This window comes from Colius striatus, chromosome 4 (genome assembly GCF_028858725.1).
Source record: "Colius striatus isolate bColStr4 chromosome 4, bColStr4.1.hap1, whole genome shotgun sequence".
Lineage (NCBI taxonomy): Eukaryota > Metazoa > Chordata > Aves > Coliiformes > Coliidae > Colius > Colius striatus.
In genome coordinates, this window is record NC_084762.1 from 19,248,985 (window position 1) to 19,268,483 (window position 19,499).

At 38.7% G+C, this 19,499-nt stretch overlaps 1 protein-coding gene across 1 annotated transcript in view; it reads left to right on the plus strand.

Annotated features, from left to right (window-relative positions):
• The window catches only part of CDYL (chromodomain Y like), a 106,131-nt gene extending 93,963 nt beyond the window's left edge, over positions 1-12,168 (plus strand). Inside the window, exons 3-7 of the mRNA XM_061995925.1 lie at positions 1,542-1,798; positions 2,392-2,564; positions 4,314-4,524; positions 9,125-9,268; positions 10,328-12,168. Coding sequence (XP_061851909.1) covers positions 1,542-1,798; positions 2,392-2,564; positions 4,314-4,524; positions 9,125-9,268; positions 10,328-10,486 — 944 coding nt within the window. The 3' untranslated portion in view covers positions 10,487-12,168. The remainder of the gene's footprint in view (positions 1-1,541; positions 1,799-2,391; positions 2,565-4,313; positions 4,525-9,124; positions 9,269-10,327) is intronic.
• Positions 12,169-19,499: the final 7,331 nt, after the last annotated feature.

Genomic DNA, 19,499 nt, shown 5'->3' on the forward strand with positions numbered 1-19,499 from the left:
AGAGAGTCCAGCGCAGGGTCACCAAGATAATCAGGGGAATGGAGCATCTTCCTTATGAGGAAAGGTTGACAGAACTGGGGCTGTTTAGTCTGGAGGAGATTGAGAGGGGATCATATTAACATGTACAAGTATTTGAAAGGTGTATGTCAAGAGGATGGATTAACACTTTTTTCTGTAATGTCCAGTGATGAGACTAGGAGTAATGGACAAAAGCTGGAACACAAAAAGTTCCACTTGAACTTAAGGAGAAACTGAGAGGGAGCCCTGGCACAGACTGCCCTGGGAGGGTGTGGAGTCTCCTTCTCCTGGATGTAAGTGACATGATCTAGGCAGACCTACTTTGGCAGGGGTGTTGGACTACATGAGCTTTAGCAGTCTTTACCATTCTATGATTATCTTTTTTCAAAAATGTAATGACGATTTTAGCAAGATCCATAAACGGCACTAATTACCAGCTTATTATTATGGGGCTTTTAAGGCACCATATACATGATATTCTGAAGTACCTGTTTGAGAGATGAGAGCTGTGGGTTTCCAGCAGATATTAACAGTCTCAGACCTTAGTTTCCAGGAAAAGGCTTTCAAAATTTTCCTTTCTTGGCCCATAACACATTTTTCCAAGAATTTTAACTGAATTGTCCCCTCCCTCCACACATACTCCACTACTTTAATCAGACAAACTTTATGGAGATTTTCCATGGAGACTTTAACATACCAATGGGATCCATGATGGTCTCTCTGTTTTCTCTTATGAATGCTCTTTATTTGGTATTACGTTTCTGATGTGGCATACACATAAACCTGTCCCTTCTGTGTCACAAGGAATGGCCCGTTCACTTGCGTGCCATCGAATTGTCTCTATTTAAGTGACTGGGAACAGGACCAGAAAGTCATAATGCTCTATTTGCCAATTGTATTAGCAAAAATTGTTTAGACTTGAGGAATATCTCATTGTCTGTGAATCCATTAAAGTATCCATCATTACATGGGTCTCGGCTCCCTCTCAAAAAGTGTAATCTCTATTTCTTCTTTTCCATTTTCCTTTAAAGGCTGTTATGCTTTATGTGATCTTGTCAACCGAGTTCTTTATTTGGTTTATTGTAATTGTCATTTTCTTCCGTATATTAACTTCTTGTGGCGTTTAAACAGCTTTGCTTCTGCATTATCTTTGCAATCTCAGTGCTGTTAGGTGGCTTAAATATGTTGGAAGGGAAGAAAGCACAGCATTAACCTACTGAAGTGCATTGGTATTAGGAACAATAAATAAACCTTTTCCTCCTTCTAAAAATAAGTACATGATGATTGATTTGTTTAACGTGTATTTTCCCATAACTGTAAAATGAATTTGTTGGATCCCTTTGTCACTTTACTTTAGTACATAGTGTCTATTTCTGTAACATTTCAGTAGCTTCCAGGGGACCGAGTTTCGTATTTACTGTGTTATTACTATGATTAATATGTTTTCATGATAACAGGGATTTCAAAACTGATGAGCTAATAAAATGTTGGTAATAGAATGTTATGTTTTAAACTACTTCCAGGTACATCCACCTTTATGGAAGCATTAGCAGCCAATGGTACAACCAACATACAGACATCTGTAACAGGAGTGACAGCCAGCAAACGAAGGTTTATTGATGACAGGAGAGATCAACCTTTTGATAAAAGGCTCCGTTTCAGCGTGAGACAAACGGAGAGCGCCTACCGGTACAGAGACATTGTTGTCAGGAAACAGGATGGATTCACACACATCTTGCTATCAACAAAATCATCAGAAAATAATTCACTAAATCCAGAGGTCAGAATTATTCTGATTTTTGTGGAGGGAAGGGTACTGGAGGAGTTCTAAGTCCTTGCCTTGTTTATGCCTGTTATTCAGGCACAAACATACACAAAACAAGATTCGAGTTGTTCCTTGCGAGACAACTAAGTGTAATTCAGGCAAGAACTGCGTTATCTGAACACGCAGATGTTCTGGCTCTTGTAAGAGATGCGGATATTTACGAGTGCAACTTGAAACAAGCTTTAGCCTGAATTAAGGTCGAGTTGTTTTTTCCCTGAACTGGTTGCATATGCCATCTGCTGTCCAAATTACAGAAATGCTCAACGGGTGCTTTTGTTACAGAGAACATCTATTAGATCTTTTTCTTAATGATTATGTTACCTTAGTCTAATTATACTTTGGAAATGCAGAGCTTCTAATACTTTTTTCTAACTCTCTTAACTTTTTTTCATTACCTGAAAATAACTTTTCTAATATGATGGTTGAGTGGATCTTAGGGAAAAATTAAAAGATGTCGAAGATCTCATGAGGGGAGGAGGTGTAGAGAACAGTGTGCTCCTTTTCCATGATGGAATAAAAAGATTCTAATTATTTTTTTTGTTTTTCAGGTAATGAAGGAGGTCCAAAGTGCACTGAACACAGCAGCTGCAGACGACAGTAAACTTGTGCTGTTCAGTGCAGTCGGTAGCATTTTCTGCTGTGGTCTTGATTTTATTTATTTTATACGACGTTTAACGGATGATAGAAAAAAGGAAAGCACTAAGATGGCAGAAGCTATTAGGTATGTAAGATTATCTCCAGTCATCTTGAGTGGGTATTCATCATGTAGTCTGTCTTAGCTTATCTTTTATTTCAAAAGCTTCTAATTGAACAAGATCTCAGACATTCACCTGTTATGTGATAAGGCGTGCAGTACTTCTTTATACTCCCTCTCCCTTTCTGCTTGGATTGTCATTTCATGCATTGCTATTTTTAATACTAAAATCTGACAATGGAAACTGGTAGTATGTTAACACTCCTCCAGCTGAAACCAATCTCTAAAGATTTATATAGCCATAGAGTTTCAGGAAAAGAATTTGAACACACACACACATGTGTATAAGATGTACATTAAATTAGTAACTTAGTAGAATGATGGATATTTTGGAGGACTAGATTAATACTAGTCACCTTATCATCCCAATTCTAGCTACCAAACCTGACATTTAAACAAAATGAGCTAACTAGAAAAATATACATGGAAAAAGTATGGATCTTAGATATGTTTTAACAGTTCAAACAGCTTATAGTTTGAAGACTGGTTTTGAGGCCCTGAGTTCTTGGATTAGCTCTTGTATGCTTTCAGAGTATCTAGATTCCTTCTGAAACCTATATTTTGTTATCATTATCAGCATTCATGTCCCTAAAAAAGGCTTTATAACATGTAAAGTCTGTTTCATTCCAGTCACAGTTGGCTCGTAGAGATGATGATTGATTTTTTTTTTTTTTTCAAGGAAAGTTTTCTATCATTCCATGTAAAAGTTGCTCATGCAACTGACTTTGGATGAGGCTGGGGACTGAGGCTCTTAAGACTGAGCTTCCATGGCTAGTTTTTTAGGCCCTTCCACAATCCTGATTTGTCACCTATTATTTATTATTAATAAAATGGATAAAAGTAACTTAAAACATCTACAAACCTCCTTCAAATATAAAAACAGTGGCATTTATATATATATCCTGGAGAGGGTTCTTTCTGGAATATTCAGATATGATTAGAATTATCTTAAGTGTCTGGATGGGATGTTTGTATGCCAGCTTGCATAAGATAGTTCCAGTAGAAACTTGTTTTGCATGCATCTATTTCAGTTAGTCTTCTTTGCAACAAGGGCACATTGCTTGTCTCAAGTTCAACTTGATGTTCACCAGGATTCCCAGGTCCTTTTCTGCCAAGCTGCTTTCCAGCTGTTTAGATTCTGGAATATGCTGGTGCCTGAGGTTGTTCCTCCCCAGGTGCAGGCCTTTACCCTTCCCCTTGTTGAACTTCATGAGGTTCCTGTCAGCCCATTTCTCCAGCCTGTTAAGGTCCATCTGGATGGCAGCATAATCCTCTAGTTTATCAGTCCAGTTTTGTATTATCAGCCAATTTGCTGAGGGTACTCTCTGCCCCATCATCCAGACCATGAACAAAGCTGTTGAACAGTACTGGACCCAGAAGTTGCACCCTCCTGGGGTGCAATGCTAATTAATGGCTTCCAACTAGAATTTGTGCCACTAATAGAACCCTCTGGGTCAGCCATTCTGACATTTTTCTGCCCCCATCACTGTTGTCTGTTCATCCATCTCATACAGCAACAGCTTGAGAGTCTTATGGGAGACAGTATTTGCACTGCTTCCCCCTCATCCACCACAGCAACCACCTCATCATGGAAGGTTAGCAGGCTGAGTTTGAAAGTGATGTTCCAGTGGAGATGAATGAAGACCAAATTTAAGGGCTGGTGTATTTTACTCTCTCTATAGTATGTAATGAGTGCATGTTTCTGTTTCTCTTCAGGAATTTTGTGAATACTTTTATTCAGTTTAAGAAGCCTATTATTGTAGCAGTAAATGGCCCAGCCATTGGACTTGGAGCATCTATATTGCCTCTGTGTGACGTGGTTTGGGCTAACGAGAAGGCTTGGTTTCAGACACCGTACACTACTTTTGGACAAAGTCCAGATGGATGTTCATCCCTTACATTCCCTCGGATAATGGGCCTGGCTTCTGTAAGTAGCTTGCAGGGTAGGGGCTGACAGCTTCACAATGCAGTTGTGATAATTGATCCAGAGCAATTTCTAGACCTTTGCTTTGCTGTCTTTTCATTATTTCTTCCTTCTCTCATGAGAAACCAGTATTTATAGCTTCTCTGTTCCATGTTGTTCCAACCCAGTCTTGGCCTGTGTGCACAGAACAGGAAGCAGGCACAGAATCTTTAGAAGTGCCTTCCAACCCCTACCATTCTGTGATTCTGTGACCTAATCCCACATCATGGGCGTAGCTGTAACCCTGCCGGTGGCAGAAGGGTGATGTCCTACATACCAGGACACACATTCCCTGCCCGTGTCTCCCTAGAACCAACTGCCAGTCTCTGGCATTCAGCACAGCATCAGAGTGTAGCAATGAGGGGGCTGGTCTGCACTGAATGTCATTGCATACAGGGTGCTGTGTCAGCAGCTGTTATGCAAATTAAGAATTCAGCTTTCATGCACTCAAAGTTGTGTTGAACTTCGCTTTGTGTATCTCTACTGATGTTTAGCACTAGTGTGTTATGCAAGAAATATTAAATTTAAATTATCTTTGTGAGGGTTTGGTTTTTTCCAGTCTTGCACTCAATTTACAGTATTGCTTGGTTTGGAAAAAAAAAGGGCTAACGCTTATATTTTCAGCAGCAATGCAAAGCAATATGTTACTTAATACCCCTTTTTTTGTTTGCTTTCCAATTATACAAAAGAAACAAATGTAATAACAAGCTATTTTAAAAAAACCTCTTACCTACATAATTTTCACTACTGGTTTTTATGCCGTGTTCTTTGAAAACTGGTAGACCTGTGTCTCATTCCAATGTTAAGCTGAACAGTAACAGTATGAAACAAGCACCTGTAGCTACACCTCTTTTTTCCTTTAATTACTGTTTATTATAAAAGCCAGGTTTTCCCTGTAGGTGTTTATTGATTTAAGAATACAGACTTTAATATATTAAAAGCAACAGTTTGAACAGATCTAATGATTCAGTGTGTGATGTGTGGATTGTAGTTATTAGAAGAGAATAGAAAAGGTAACTGAGATAGATTAACACTTATAAGAGTATCTTTAATATCTTAGCATGTTTCAAACTACTGATTGTTCCTTTCCCTTTTTATTTGGCCATCCGTTCATCCATCCATTCCATCCATCCCTGTCCTTTAGAGACTTGTAGCTGTTAACTTTGAATTTTCTAGAAGTTGTATAAAAACAGAAGCAGCTCTTCCCTAGTGTACTTTCATGTGTATTTGTGAATGCTCCCATTTTTAACTACATAGGTTTAAAGTGAAAGCTTCCAGGGGTAACGATTCCATAATATTCAGTGTAGAAGTCTCGTAGTATCCTTAATCCTCTGCAGTATAGTAATGTTAGTGCTGTGTGAGACTAAGTTGGACTTTAAGCAGCAGATTCCATGAAACAGATTCAGAATCTATACTGAAAATTTTGGTAGAGTATCATGTTTTTCTAGCTATAAAAGGGAGAGAGAAATCAGCATAAAGAAGAGATGGTAGGAGGGAGATGAGAAACATTAAGGAATAAAAAACTATCATACAAAAGAAAGCATTAAGGCCTCGACGCATCATAAATTTGCTACCAATTTATTAATTTGGCAATATTATTCCAACTTGTAACTCTTTTAAGACAGATTCAGTACATTATTTTTTTACCACCAGTAGTTATGTACAAATCTTCAAGGGCAAGATTGTTAGAAGTATCTTCCCTCCTGGGTGAGTCTCGGCTGGGGAGCAGGTCTGTCACACCAGAGACTGTTGACATAACATGTTCAGCAGAAGTAATTACTACAGGAAAGAAGATTCAAAACTGATACTATATTGGGAAATACCAAGAATATTAGAAGGATTCTATGTGATCTATTGTAGAGATTAAGGAGATGGATCAGGAGAGATGTTATTGTGTGTCTGCTTTGGGGTTTCTGGTCTGGTTTTCTGGCCCTGGATAATAAAGCACAGGAACCATAGGATCAGCTTCCCCCAGGGGGTTTCTCTGTCAGATGTCCATCAGCCTGGGCAATATTCCTTATGCTTTTCTATCAGTCACAAGAGATTTGCTTTTCCATAGTACCTGTAGTCCCCAGCCAGGGTCTCAGGTGTTCCAGAGACCTGAGATGCTCCACAGCAGCTATTGCCTCAGGGCTTGGACAAAAGGGCCCCTGTGAGCCTCAAAAGGCCTCACACTGGATGAGAGACCAGAGGATGTCCCAATGAAGTGCCTTTCTGGAAGGAGAAAGATTTACTAGAAAGCGAGATGTTAATAATAACCTTACATTAATGAAACTTTTTTATCCTCTTCAATTCTACTGATGTATTCTTGGAAAATAACCACTAAGTGTGTTAATGTTAACAGCAGATACAAGGTATGATTATGTATGTGATTAAACCTTGTTTAGTAGGGGGTCTCTAGCATACGTTGTGTATTGATCAAAAGTGGAGATGCCAGAGCAGAAGATTTCCCTTCAGAACGTGTCAACTGAGAACACTGCTGGGAGTGCTGTGTGTGAGGTTTTCTGCTAAAGCTGTGATACAGCTGGCAGAAATAACTGCACCATTATTGCTTGTGGGTTTTTTAACCTCCAGGAGAACTCGTTAGTTGCTACTGAGCTTTAGAAAAAAAAGTTTCCTAGCATTCATTTCTAACCTTGTTACCAAAGGTACATGTGAAGAATAGGTAGACCTGACAAGCTGATTTAAATTTCTGACTTTCCTAACTCCCAGTTAAACTACCTTCACATTTTGAGATATAGATATAAAGGTTAAATATCTTTCAAAATTATTTTGGAAGGATTTTTCTTTGCCTGTCTCCTTTAGGAAAATGATTCCTGGTTTTAGACAATCTTTTTATCTATGACTGATTTTTTGGCTAGTGTTTCAAGTTAGTGTCTGTCATTCACAGTCTGGAAAACTAGAGGGTAGATTTGTGGTAGTTAATGTACCTTGTATATTTCTTTGACTTTTTACTTTCACCAAAGGTGAAACTATACCTTCAGTCTGAGGTTTGATGGGGTTTTTTTTATATATGCAAATCACAACTTTCCATATTGTGAGAACTGACAAATTACTGAGAGATGTGCTGATCATCTTATGTAAAAGATTCCAGGGTAATGTCTCTCATTTTTTACAAGCCTCATGGACTGGGAGTCAGCAACTAAACTGCCAGTAGAATCAGACTTTGTATTTCATTACAAAGGAGCAAGTAAAAGAGCTCTAAGTTTTTAAATTTCTTCATGTGTCAAATGGCAGTGCTGGAAACAATCACCTACAGGCACTAGATAACTTGAGATCCTTTGCTGAAAGTTGCTCTAATAATTACCAAAAATTTTTTAGCGTTAGAAAACATTTAAACTTGGAATTTTGTCCTCAGAAATGCTACACCTGTCAGGGTGTTTTGTGACAGCTTCATTTTCCATATTCCAACAGTCCAGTGATGCATTTTCAATGTAAATTAGTCACTGAAAAAAACCGCAGTAAAACTGGTTGGGACTTTTTTTAATGAGATTCACTGACTTTTGATCTCCACTGGCTGTTTGTGCAGGTATCGCTGCAAAGTTTATGTAAGAAACTTCACTAAAGGGAGAATTAAAGCCTAAGTGTAAGTTGGTTGTAGGATGAAGTTTAATGGAGATGCTGATAAATGGAGACCACAAATCAGAGCGTTACAGAACTAGAGATCACATTATTGCATAGAGGGCATTGCTCTGTTCTGTTCCTTTAAACTAGATGCAAGATATTTTGTATACTTTTTTAAAATAAGGCTGCTAAATCAGCTTTTGAAAGGTTTTATCAAGTCAGTAGTGAACTCCTAAATGAAATAAGCATTTTTATTTTCTGTTAATTTGATCAGAAACTGGGATATATCCTGCTCACTTCAGTGGGTTTTGGAGGTTAAATTCTAAGATGATCCAGCAATTTTAAATTTTTCCTTAAATAGTGCTGAAGACTTTTGAGAAGTGATGCAAATAAACCGTGTATTTAGGTCTCAACAGTTTTTAGTTCTAAAACACATTTCAGTTGCAAAATAGTTAAATGTTTTCTACCAAAAAATAGTTTTAACTATTTTGGTAGAAACTAGTATTAATTGTTCGCTCCTGTCAAGACTGGCAGTTGCAAGGTCTGCTTCTAAACTGGCTTCTCTTAATAAATTACAGATAATGTAGAATTTTAGCAAAGATTTCATTGTTGCAACTAACATTACAATAAAGGGCAAGCTGATGTATTCATTGCTGTTTCACAGATCTACCGTTACACATACACAGTTAATCAAATCAGAGATACTTTGAGAAAGTTAGAGCTAATGAACAGTCCTAAAGGAGAAACAACAAAAGACTTTTTCACATTTAATCCTTCAGCCTAGACCTCTGCATTTTTAATACTACTGATGTAGTACAGTCAACAACAGTGGCCAGCTACCTGTAGGCAAGCCTTTTTTCTTTTAATTAAAAGTTGGAAGAGCTATAATAAAACTATTTCAAATAGTGCAGGCATTTTCCTTATTTGTTTTGAACACTTTTCCTTTAATGAGTTTTGTCTCATTACATTTCATACCAGAAGTAACTTTTTATCCCTTCAGGCCAATGAAATGTTGTTCAGTGGAAGGAAGCTGACGGCGCAGGAAGCTTGTGCCAAAGGACTCGTCTCTCAAGTGTTTTGGCCTGGAACATTCACACAAGAAGTAATGGTTCGAATTAAGGAACTTGTCACATGTAATTCAGTTGTAAGTTTTCCTTTATTTTCTTAAATACATTCTTGTGATTAGATTAAGAATGAATCCAAGTATTACTAGACTTCATCATTATGTCCTTCTGAAGATAAGACAGGTTTCGTGAAACAAGGACCACCTGTTAGTATAGATAGCACTGTCTTTCAACACCTTCCTATGTATCTTTTTGTTTCTGGGCTTTTGAGGGTTACTTTTTTTTATATAAGTAAGTTTGTATCTGACTCTTTACCATAAGCCACAATACTTTGTGAAATGCTAAAACCATCACTGAACTCTTTACAGTATGTTTTGGTTATGACATAGTAGTTGTGCAAGTCCACCTTATTCTAATTAACAGTATAAAATGGTTGCCCTGGGAAACGTTTCTGTGCACAGAAACACAGGAATCTTGACCTGTAACTGAATGCCTGGAGTTGGAATTGTAAAATTACTGAGGAAATAAATGCAGTCTTTGACATGAGGTTGAACTTCACAGCTTTGAGTAACGCCTAGTGCATTTGTGGCTGTGGGCCCTACTGGCGGTTGCATAAGGTAGCTAAAACTATCAACATTAGATACTTCCTTTTGAGAAGAGATGCAGTACAAATTAACTGTTCTGTGCACTAGGAGTCTTGGATTTTGAAGCAGAGTAATAGCTTTCTAAAGGAAAAACGAACTGAGATTTTTCATTCTATTTTAAATGCTAGTGAGAGTCAAGATGTGCCTGGTTATTAGAGCAGCTCTGGTTAATAGCCTTCTCCAAAATGGAGTTGAGGGTTTCCCTGGCTATCAGTATAAAACTATACATGCATACACTTTCATAGTTATTATTTTACCATTTTCATTGTTTCCATGTTTTTGTGAACTTGTAAATTGTGTTGGTATAGGCTAAAGAATGTTCTGTGTGATGCTACAAGAGAGACTCTATGAGAAGCATTTCTTAAAGTATGTCCACAACTTGCTAAGCTTAAGTTTATAATCAGCTTTAGGATTTGTCTGTATAAACCTATCAGTGCACCCATAGCTCAGTTCTCATATAACCTTCAACCACCTCCTCTTTTTTTTTTGGCCTAGGTACTTGAAGAATCCAAAGCTTTAGTACGTAATATCATGAAGGTGGACTTGGAACAAGCAAATGAAAAGGAGTGTGACGTTTTGAAGAAAATCTGGGGCTCAGCACAAGGAATGGACTCAATGTTAAAATATCTGCAGAAGAAAATTGATGAGTTCTGATGAGATGCCCATTGACACTGGAATTGTATTTCTTGGACATCAGGGCAAAAAAAAAAATGCCCATTTTAAAAAACTATATAGACTCACCCCTTGCTCAGCTTGGGAACAGGAGTGAACCCCTTCCCTCCCCTTTTATTGTCAAGGGGTTTTAAAGTACTGTATCACTTAAATTTGAACAAAACTCCTTTCTCCCTGATTGTTACCTACGGATATATATCCACATACAGGTGTATGTGTGTGCAGATATATGTCTTCTTTTTATATATAAAATGTAATATGTGTGTGAGAGTGTGTATGTAGACACACACACAAGCTAAAAAAGATAGAGTGCACTACCAAACATCTCTTTAAAGGCTCTAGTTTTTATTACCTTTGGCTAGTACTGTATCAAATAGAGATTGGATTAAAAAGTGAATGGTGTTGCATCATTTTCTGTGTGGCAGGGAAGTCTGGAAAAATGCATTTCTCTTTCATTAGAGTACAGAATTGAAACGGGTATTAGCCAGCCCTTACTTTCACTGCCCAAGGAGTCAGCTGAGATACGAGGCATTGTTGTTGCAGAAGAAGGCTGAAATACCTCAAGTCATGGAACATTCTAAAATCTGGGGGAATTGAACCCTATTAAGATTAAATCACACATATCTCCCAAAAGAGAGTGTGCTCAGGATTACTGCTAAGAAAACACTCTGTCCTGTTTTGGGGGGGGAGGTATAGAGAGGGGGAGGAAGGGGGTAGGAATATGTTTAATTCTTACCCAGATAGCATGAAGAAACCACTGTCTCTTGGGGAAGGGGAATGAAGGGAAGCAGGAGGGCAATGGAAGAGGGAAGAAGAAGAAAAAAAAGCTTGTTTTGCAGTATTAGTGAATCACTGAATATCTTATATATGACTATCCTAAGTTATAAGTTAGTTTTAGTGGGTTTTTAAATAGTCTTTCTGGGTTTGTCTCTTTTTGTTTTGTTTTTTAAATAACTACATAAGTGCTTCTGTTGCTGGGTGAGAATACTACTTTATATACAGTTTGGGTTTTCTTTTGGTTCTTTTTTTCCTATTTGCTGGTTTTAATTGTTGTATTACACCAAAAATGCATTTTATGTTCATGAATTTTAGGTTCACTTAGAATATATTATTTAATAATAAGTTAAAATTCTTTTGGCACACTATTAAGTAAAAAAACAAAACCTCCTTTAAAAAAAAAAAAGAACTACCTTATATTAGATGTTTAATGTTCTTTGTCTATGCTTTTTTTATTATTTTAAATCTACACTATATACAGTATGGTGTAAAAGAGTGCCCTGTGTAAATAGACCTATTTTGCATTCCTTTCAGGAGTGGTTATTGATTCCTGACTGCAGATATCTATTATTACTTGGATATCTGTGCTTGCAATCTTATTGAATGTATTATGAAGAATGAAAAAAGAAATTGAACCTTATTTTTGTACAGTTTTGAAGTTTTTACTTGGAACTGACCCACCTCCCCTTCCCAGTGGAGAGCTGTACAGTGTGTAAATCTGCCTTTACCTTGGATTGGTACAGTATTTTTGCATCTGTGGGACCTACTTTTTTGTTCTAGTAGTTTGAACTATATATAAACTGTACAATCTGTAAAGTTTTTATAGAATAAATATTCAGCTGTGAAAACTGGTTAAATAAAACTAATATTTCTTAACACATTTTAAATGTGGTTCTCAGTTGTCTTTTTCAAAGGCATTTCAGTTCTAATTTTAAAGATTTGTTTAAACAAATCTTTCTTTGATTTCTGACTTCAATATTTATGTTTTGTTTTCTTAAACTTGCACAAACTCAACAGTTCAACTGAAAAAGTTGAAAAGCAATTTATTGTTGTAAACTGTATAGATATTTATTCTCAAGCTGACAGAAAGTCATTCTAATTATTTTGTTATAGTTCTTTTAGAACATTCGGTAACTGTTTCTTTGCAATATCTTAAAAATGGGTCATTCTCCCTACAATGCTGTAGTAAAGTGAGAATTCCTTCTCTGAACTTGACTTTACTGAAAGGGAGAAGGAAAGATACTTTACCTCCAGTTTTGTAATGTCAAGTCTTTTGAAGTTTGCCTCAGAAGATCCCTTTTCTGGTGTCTGTAAAACTCATTTGTGCACAGATTGCATCCAATTCAGCTAGAGGATTATTTATGTTCTCCTGAAACAGGAAAGAACTTCACTGAAGAATTAAATTTTAGAAGAATTTAATCGATTGAAGGTGCAGACAATTCAAATGGAAAAATGATTCTACTTACTTCATATTTTGTATTCCTGTCGGTCAGGCTCTTAATATGCAAATTGTAGGCAACGTGAGCTGTGACTAAGTTGGTGACCACATAAATTCCTGCCTTCAACTGGAAAAAGTCTTTAGTTCAGCCTAATTCATATACACTTATCAGTTGAAACTGCAATCTCCCTATCTTTATACTCAAAGCAGTAACCAATTTTAAGCTGGAAAATGATGCTCTCCATAAATAATGTACACATTTTGTTTATATATAGGACTACACTGATACTATTTCTTTAGGCATATACTGTCCAGTTCTTTTCAGTATAGATCAGGAGTTACCCTTTCTGTATGAAGTTAAGTCTAATTCAGTCTTTGCAAAACCAGAACAGAACAAAGACAGAAAAAATTACAGCACTCTGTCCTAGTAAGCAAGGAGGCCTGAGAGAGCATAAGAACTGACTTAAGGCATTTTCAACTGAACATTTTCAAGGCTTTTGTTCCCCAACAAGATGGATCTTTGTGCAGATGGCTCATGGCTGAATGTTTGCATCATTTTACATAAATCTGCAGTACTCCATACATGAACTCAAGTGAAGCATCAGATTTAGTCTCTGACAATGGAACTCAGCTGGGGCCCAGTCAAACCTTTGCAGCCAAAGGAGAGGGCACAGGGAGGCTGCCGAGGGTAGCGTTACTTCCAAGACACCTCTGGGGTCACAGCTTCCCTCACTGAAGCAGAGGCACTTCAAAATGGCTTTTCTACATTGATTCTAGTACTGATAGGTGAACAACTTGAACCTGGAGAATTTTTGGAGCATCATTAATCTTTGGACCCAGGTGCAATGGAAACAGCATCTTTCTGAATGATACCTGAGAAAGCTGATCTCATTTATTTATTTATTTATTTAAAACAAGGAGCAAGTTTTCCTCAATTTTTGCCTTCCTTCCACCATGGGAGCAACTCCTACCACCTGTTGGGGTATCAGAGGGCTAGTTCAATTAGGAATAATAGTATTGGAATATGAAACTCAACCATCTTTTAGCCTTGGTCAGTGCTGGCCTTCCACACCTCCTGTCAAAACTTTCTATGGCGATCGTGTTGCTGTACTACACAATCTGCTTAATTCCCTAGGGAGGGTAGAGACACACTGTAAGGCAACCGGCAATGATGGTGCCAAAATTTAAAAACTTTGAATCTTTCTGACATTCTAGTTCTGCTCATGAAATAGGGAATGTCTCGGGCACTAGCAAACAGACAAGCATCTGCAGTTGGACTGCACCGAGGCCGTAGAGTCTTTTCCCCACAAAAGCTCCATCACATTGAAGTTTATTTTTGGAAGTACATAAGAGGATTTTTCTCCTGATCAGGAAACAGCACCAGAGAGCCAAGGGTTGAGTGTACTTGGAACTGTTTGGAAGCCACCTGTGTACACTTAACCACACCTTCTGCTGCTATGTTAGTTTGAACAAAAATAGAAAGCAAAGCAAGGTTTTAGTCCTGGGTAAGCTAACCTACAACAAAAGGTATGTTAGGGTAATCTGAAGATCTGAACTCACATACCGGTCTTTTCCTTGTTCAGGCTTCCTGATTTGCACAAAGCCAGGATCTGCAGTTTTCTTCAGCGAGTCCTCCCTGGGATTGCTGACATTGCTAAAAGATCCTTCTTTGTCTTTCAGAAGCAGCACCGTTATCATTCTGGAAACAAGATTACGGGGAATCAAATCGTCTTTTTAGGTGAGATTCTTTTCTTAAAAGTCAGACATACTCAAAGAGAAAACTGCATAATGCTGAGCTATACCTGCTTACCTTTCAGTTACTGCATTTCATACTTTACCTAAAGGGTGGAAAAATAGGACTGCAAACAAAACATTTGTGGCCAAGTGGACAGAAGAGATTTTCTTCGATAAATGGAGCCAATACTTTACATAATGTTTGTAGACTTGGTGGAGCTTTGTGGAAGTTAAGGCACTTCACATTAGTCTGGGACGTGACCAATATCCTTTTGAGGCAGAAGAAGGAGATATCCTTTAATTACAAACTGCCACATCATTTTCCATCCTAAGGAATGACTGTTCAGTGGTCACCACTCAGGCTGTCTTACAGAGCTGTGGCAGAGGCTGAGTTGGTAACCTTAAATCATGTAGTATGGGAGCTCGGTTAGTTACACTTCAGACAGCACACAGGTGAATTTTCCTTTCCAAGGGAAGAAGTATCAGGAAAAGAGCCACCACATGACACATCATCACCATGGTCTTGTTCTGTGCATCCTCTCAGATTTCTCTAGAGAGCTTCACTCACAGGTCTCTGCATGTTTTCTTACTCATGACGAACAAGACTGGCAGATGAAGTCATGCACTAGACTTCCCAAACAAATATGTCTACCCCATAAGGTACTCGCAGGATGAAGAATGATTTGGTGTGCAAGGATTTTGAAGTGCAACACAAACTGAGAAGATGGTGATGGTGTTCTTTTGGCCTTCCTCATCCCTCCTGCACAGGAAAAATACAACAAATAAGGGTAATTAGAAACTACCAAGACACGGAAGGTAGGAACTTGCAGAAGCTTCAGGAAGAAATAAAGGAATAGCAGTTACTTTCTCTGAAGTCCTCATTCTTATCACCCTTGGCACTGGAAGAGATAAAATTGACAAGAAACACCTGTTCAATACATCAGTGTGGAGCACATTATTGGTACCTGTGCCTAAACAGAAGCAGGCTCTGGGCCTCATGGGGGAGCTTCAACCACCCTGGTACTTACTGGAAGGACACTACAGAGAAGGCTCAGGAGAAATCTCATCAATGTGTATAAATACATGAAGGAGGATGGCAGGAAGAGGGAGACAGGCTTTTTCTGGTGGTGCCCAGGGACTGGACCAGAGGCAGTGGGCACAAACTGAAACATGAGAGGTTACCTCTGAACATCATGAAATACTTTTTTTACTGTGGAGATGGCTGAGCACTGGCACAAGTTGGCCAGGAAGACTGTGGAATCTCCATCCTTGAAGATACTCAAAACCCTTCTAAACACGGTTCTTCGCAACTTGCTCCAGGTGGCCTTGAGGGGTGGAGGTGGGACTAAATGGCCTCCTGAGATCCCCCTTCCAACCTCAACCAGCCTGTGAAGCTGTAGGGGGCTGTGGGGGTGGGAGGGGAAAGCAACAAAACCAAAACCCACTTGCATTCCTTTTCCAACTATCCAGTCAGCATCCTCCAAATCTCTATGGCAAGAACTGCAGGCTCATTGGGCTCTGCAACACCACATGCTTTAGTTTTTGAGAACACAACATCATGGGCTCAATGGTACCAAATGACCCAGAAGAGAGAGATATGCACACAGCAACTCGTGTGTTACAGCTAAGACAGGTATCATCCTTTACCCTGTCTGTTAAAAAAGATTAAAGAAAAAGCTATTTGTTCTAAGAAAAAGAAGCTATTTGTTTCTTTGAGTGTAAACAGGATTGTGATGGTTACACAAACAGAGTGCATGTCTTTTGCAGCACCTAAAAGATTGCTTTGGCCTCAGCAGTTCCTTGAAATGTTTTCTTTCCAAGATCCTCCTCAATCAATCAAACTGAACAGTAATCCAGCCACTGGCAGGCATACTGAAATGTAACCACATGGGATACTCAAGACGACAGCATATAGTGTGAGCCTTTATGTCCAGTGTAGCACATCTTTACTATGTCTTCTGGATATAACTTACTAAGTATATACTATAGAGCAAGTAGGTAACTACAGTGAGAGGTCAATTCATAATGCTGTATAAGAAACCAATATTTCCCAGATGCTGCTTTCCAAGGCTCATTCATTATAATCCCTTACTTCCATCTCCAGCAAAGCATTCTGATTGGTAGGCAAAACCTAGAACATAAGCAATCTTCAAAGCCCTGTTTTTTTTCACCAAATTCACTGCACTATCATTCTCAGGAGGAAGAGGCACTCACCAAGGCCACCCTCAAAGTCACCAAATCATGTGCTAGGCAAATCCTGCTGCCAGTAGCAACTTCAGTGAAATGCAGATGCTGCTCCTTACAAGTATAATGGGGTTTTTTTGAGTCCCTGAGCTCGTCAATTTGGACTGAAATCTTTATTTGAACAGTATTGTTAAAAAAACCAAACCAAACCTAAAAACATCTGCTAAGATAGGAATAACTGAAACATGTGCCTCTACAGAAATCATGCTCTCACTACATGATGTTAAGTAAAAATGACAAAATAACAGTAGTTTTCTTTCCATATTCAAATGGCAAGAGATAGACATATCCCCATATTTCTTCCCAGTCCTCTCCACTGTGCCTCCCCGCTTCCAGGTTTTACATTCAGAAAGACTGGAGGGAATACAAGCTAGAAACCTGATAAACCCTGAACTTACATGCTGGAAGCATTCTTTTTGATGATAAATAACAGGTCACAATATTAAAACAATGCAAAGCTGGGAGATTTTAAACTGAATGACCCCTTGAATCAAGAGGATCAAAACAAGAAAGTAAGGTGAAGCCACCTTGTCTGCTAGGAGATTTTCTGCTTGCTTCTTGGAAGGCATCTCAAAACCAATCATGCTAGAATAGGAGTACACAAACTGAACTTTGTAATCTCAAGAGCTGGGCTGTAACAACCACAGAAGTATTTGTAAAGGCAGCATTACATAGCTAGGAAAATTGAAGTCACACTTTCATTTCTGAATGTTGCTGAAAGAATTACATGTTCATTCATGCTGACACAAAAATGTATTCTGGACTGAAATGAAACAAGTCCGTGCATCCAAGAGAAGGGAAAGGAAAAAGTCAGGTCTTCACATCAATTCTCTTGAAGCAAAATAAACCACAACAGCCAGTCTGATGGAGAAACCAGGGGCAACAACACCACAATATTTTGGACAACCTATTTCTGGTCATGAGAACAGATTTATTTTCCCCTAGAATTATAAGCATCTGAAATTACTGATATTAGTCAGTAGGACTGCAAGATTATTTCTAGCTCCTTCAACAGAAGATTTTTTTAATTGTCTGTTCTAACAGTGTGAAGTGGGAAATTCAGAGACCTCACATAACCCAGCTCTCAGGCAGAATAAACACTTAAGGAAAATTCAGACTCACAATGCTCACAAAAGGGCTTAGCACCAGAAGATACACTATTGCACATTTTTCCTAAAAAGATACAGCCCCAAGGTGTCCAGTTCAGGTTCTTGTAGGATGGACACTCCCAGCATCATGACAACCATTCCGGTGAGAGCAACAGTCATTTTTCACATTAATTCAATTATTTTATATTCTGACACATATTTAGACATTGTGGCTCAAATAGATTTAATCAGATACTACACAGATTAAACACAAGTGGCTGAAAACAGAGTTTTCCACAACAACCGAGAAAAAAGGTGGTAGGCACACAAGAATACTATTAATGAGATACCTCAAAACCTGAAAATAAGTGACAAGTGTCTGGAAATATCTGGTCAGCCTGTATTAAAATGCCATTCAACTCCCTCCCTAGTCTTCCTAACAGCAGGACAGGTCCACTCATGTGGTAAGTTAATGCTTTGAGAGTAAAACTTGCTGAACAAGAGATGTATCACGTCTGCCTCTAAACAGTTCTCGTCATGCGTTACAACTGCAATTTTGCCACTGAACCTGCTATCTCTGATTCTCAGCAGGTCATGTAAGATGTCTCTTTTACAGTTCTGCCTCTGTTCAATTGGGTTTGATTATAGACATTTCAAAACAAAATAAACAACTAGTACAGTAGTCTGACACTGTAATAATCAAACAAGCCAATTAAAAATTGTCCAGAAGTTCCTGACAGAGGTTGGTTGGCTGAAAATAAGTGTGATTTGGCCAATGACTAGAAAAAGACATGCACAGAGTCCCTGACTTTACATTCAGAGACCATAAATCTTCAGCACAGTTTGTACCCCAAGACTCAGGAAATGCCCTGCTGGAAAATTTCTGGCCGGCAATTCACAATAACCCGATGCACCATCATTATTTCCCCATTTCTGATATTCATGATATTCTGCTTAAGTTAATGCTGATGAAACGCTACTGTAACCTGAGAAGAGCTTCAGCACAGGCAGCAAGGACCCACGTGTTATCACTGAAGCCACAGCAGCCCAGCAGTACAAAGCACAAGCAAGATAAGCACTGGATTTTCTCCCTCAGGTCGCTGCCTCATCACAAACTGAAACCACTTGCACAGACAAAGGAGAATTAGAGCATCACACCCAGAACCTTTTCTGCAAGGAGGACAGCTGAGATTAAGGATCTCTTGCATCTGTTTTTGCATTCACACACAACAGGAGCTCTGTTTGATGAGCTGTGCAAAGGCATCCGTGCAAAGGCAGCCTGGAACACTGCCGTACTTGACCCTGCAAACCATGGATGATTAAGTAGCAGAGTACAACATTGCTAAGTCTACAGTTTCCCCACCAGATCAACACGGTATCACTGTCTCTCAGGCTTTCCCATGAAGGAAGCTGCTATCCCAGCTCACATCAGCAATGTGAAACTGCACCTTCAAGCACACTCTCCCCAATAGCTGAAGCCATCCACCTGGTGCCAGTTCTTTCTTTCCAGCTCCTGTTTTGTGGAGGAGCATCAAAATACTTCAAAAGTGTTCTCTGACCAATTGCTGCCCACTGCCACAGAAACAGCGTGGCCATAAACAAGGAACAATGCAAGTGACAAAGCCTCAGAGCCTTCAAGTTAGATGCAGATTTAGAAATTCTATGTTACAACGTAAAAATCAAAGAAACCCTGAACACTGTGGGACTTGTAGCA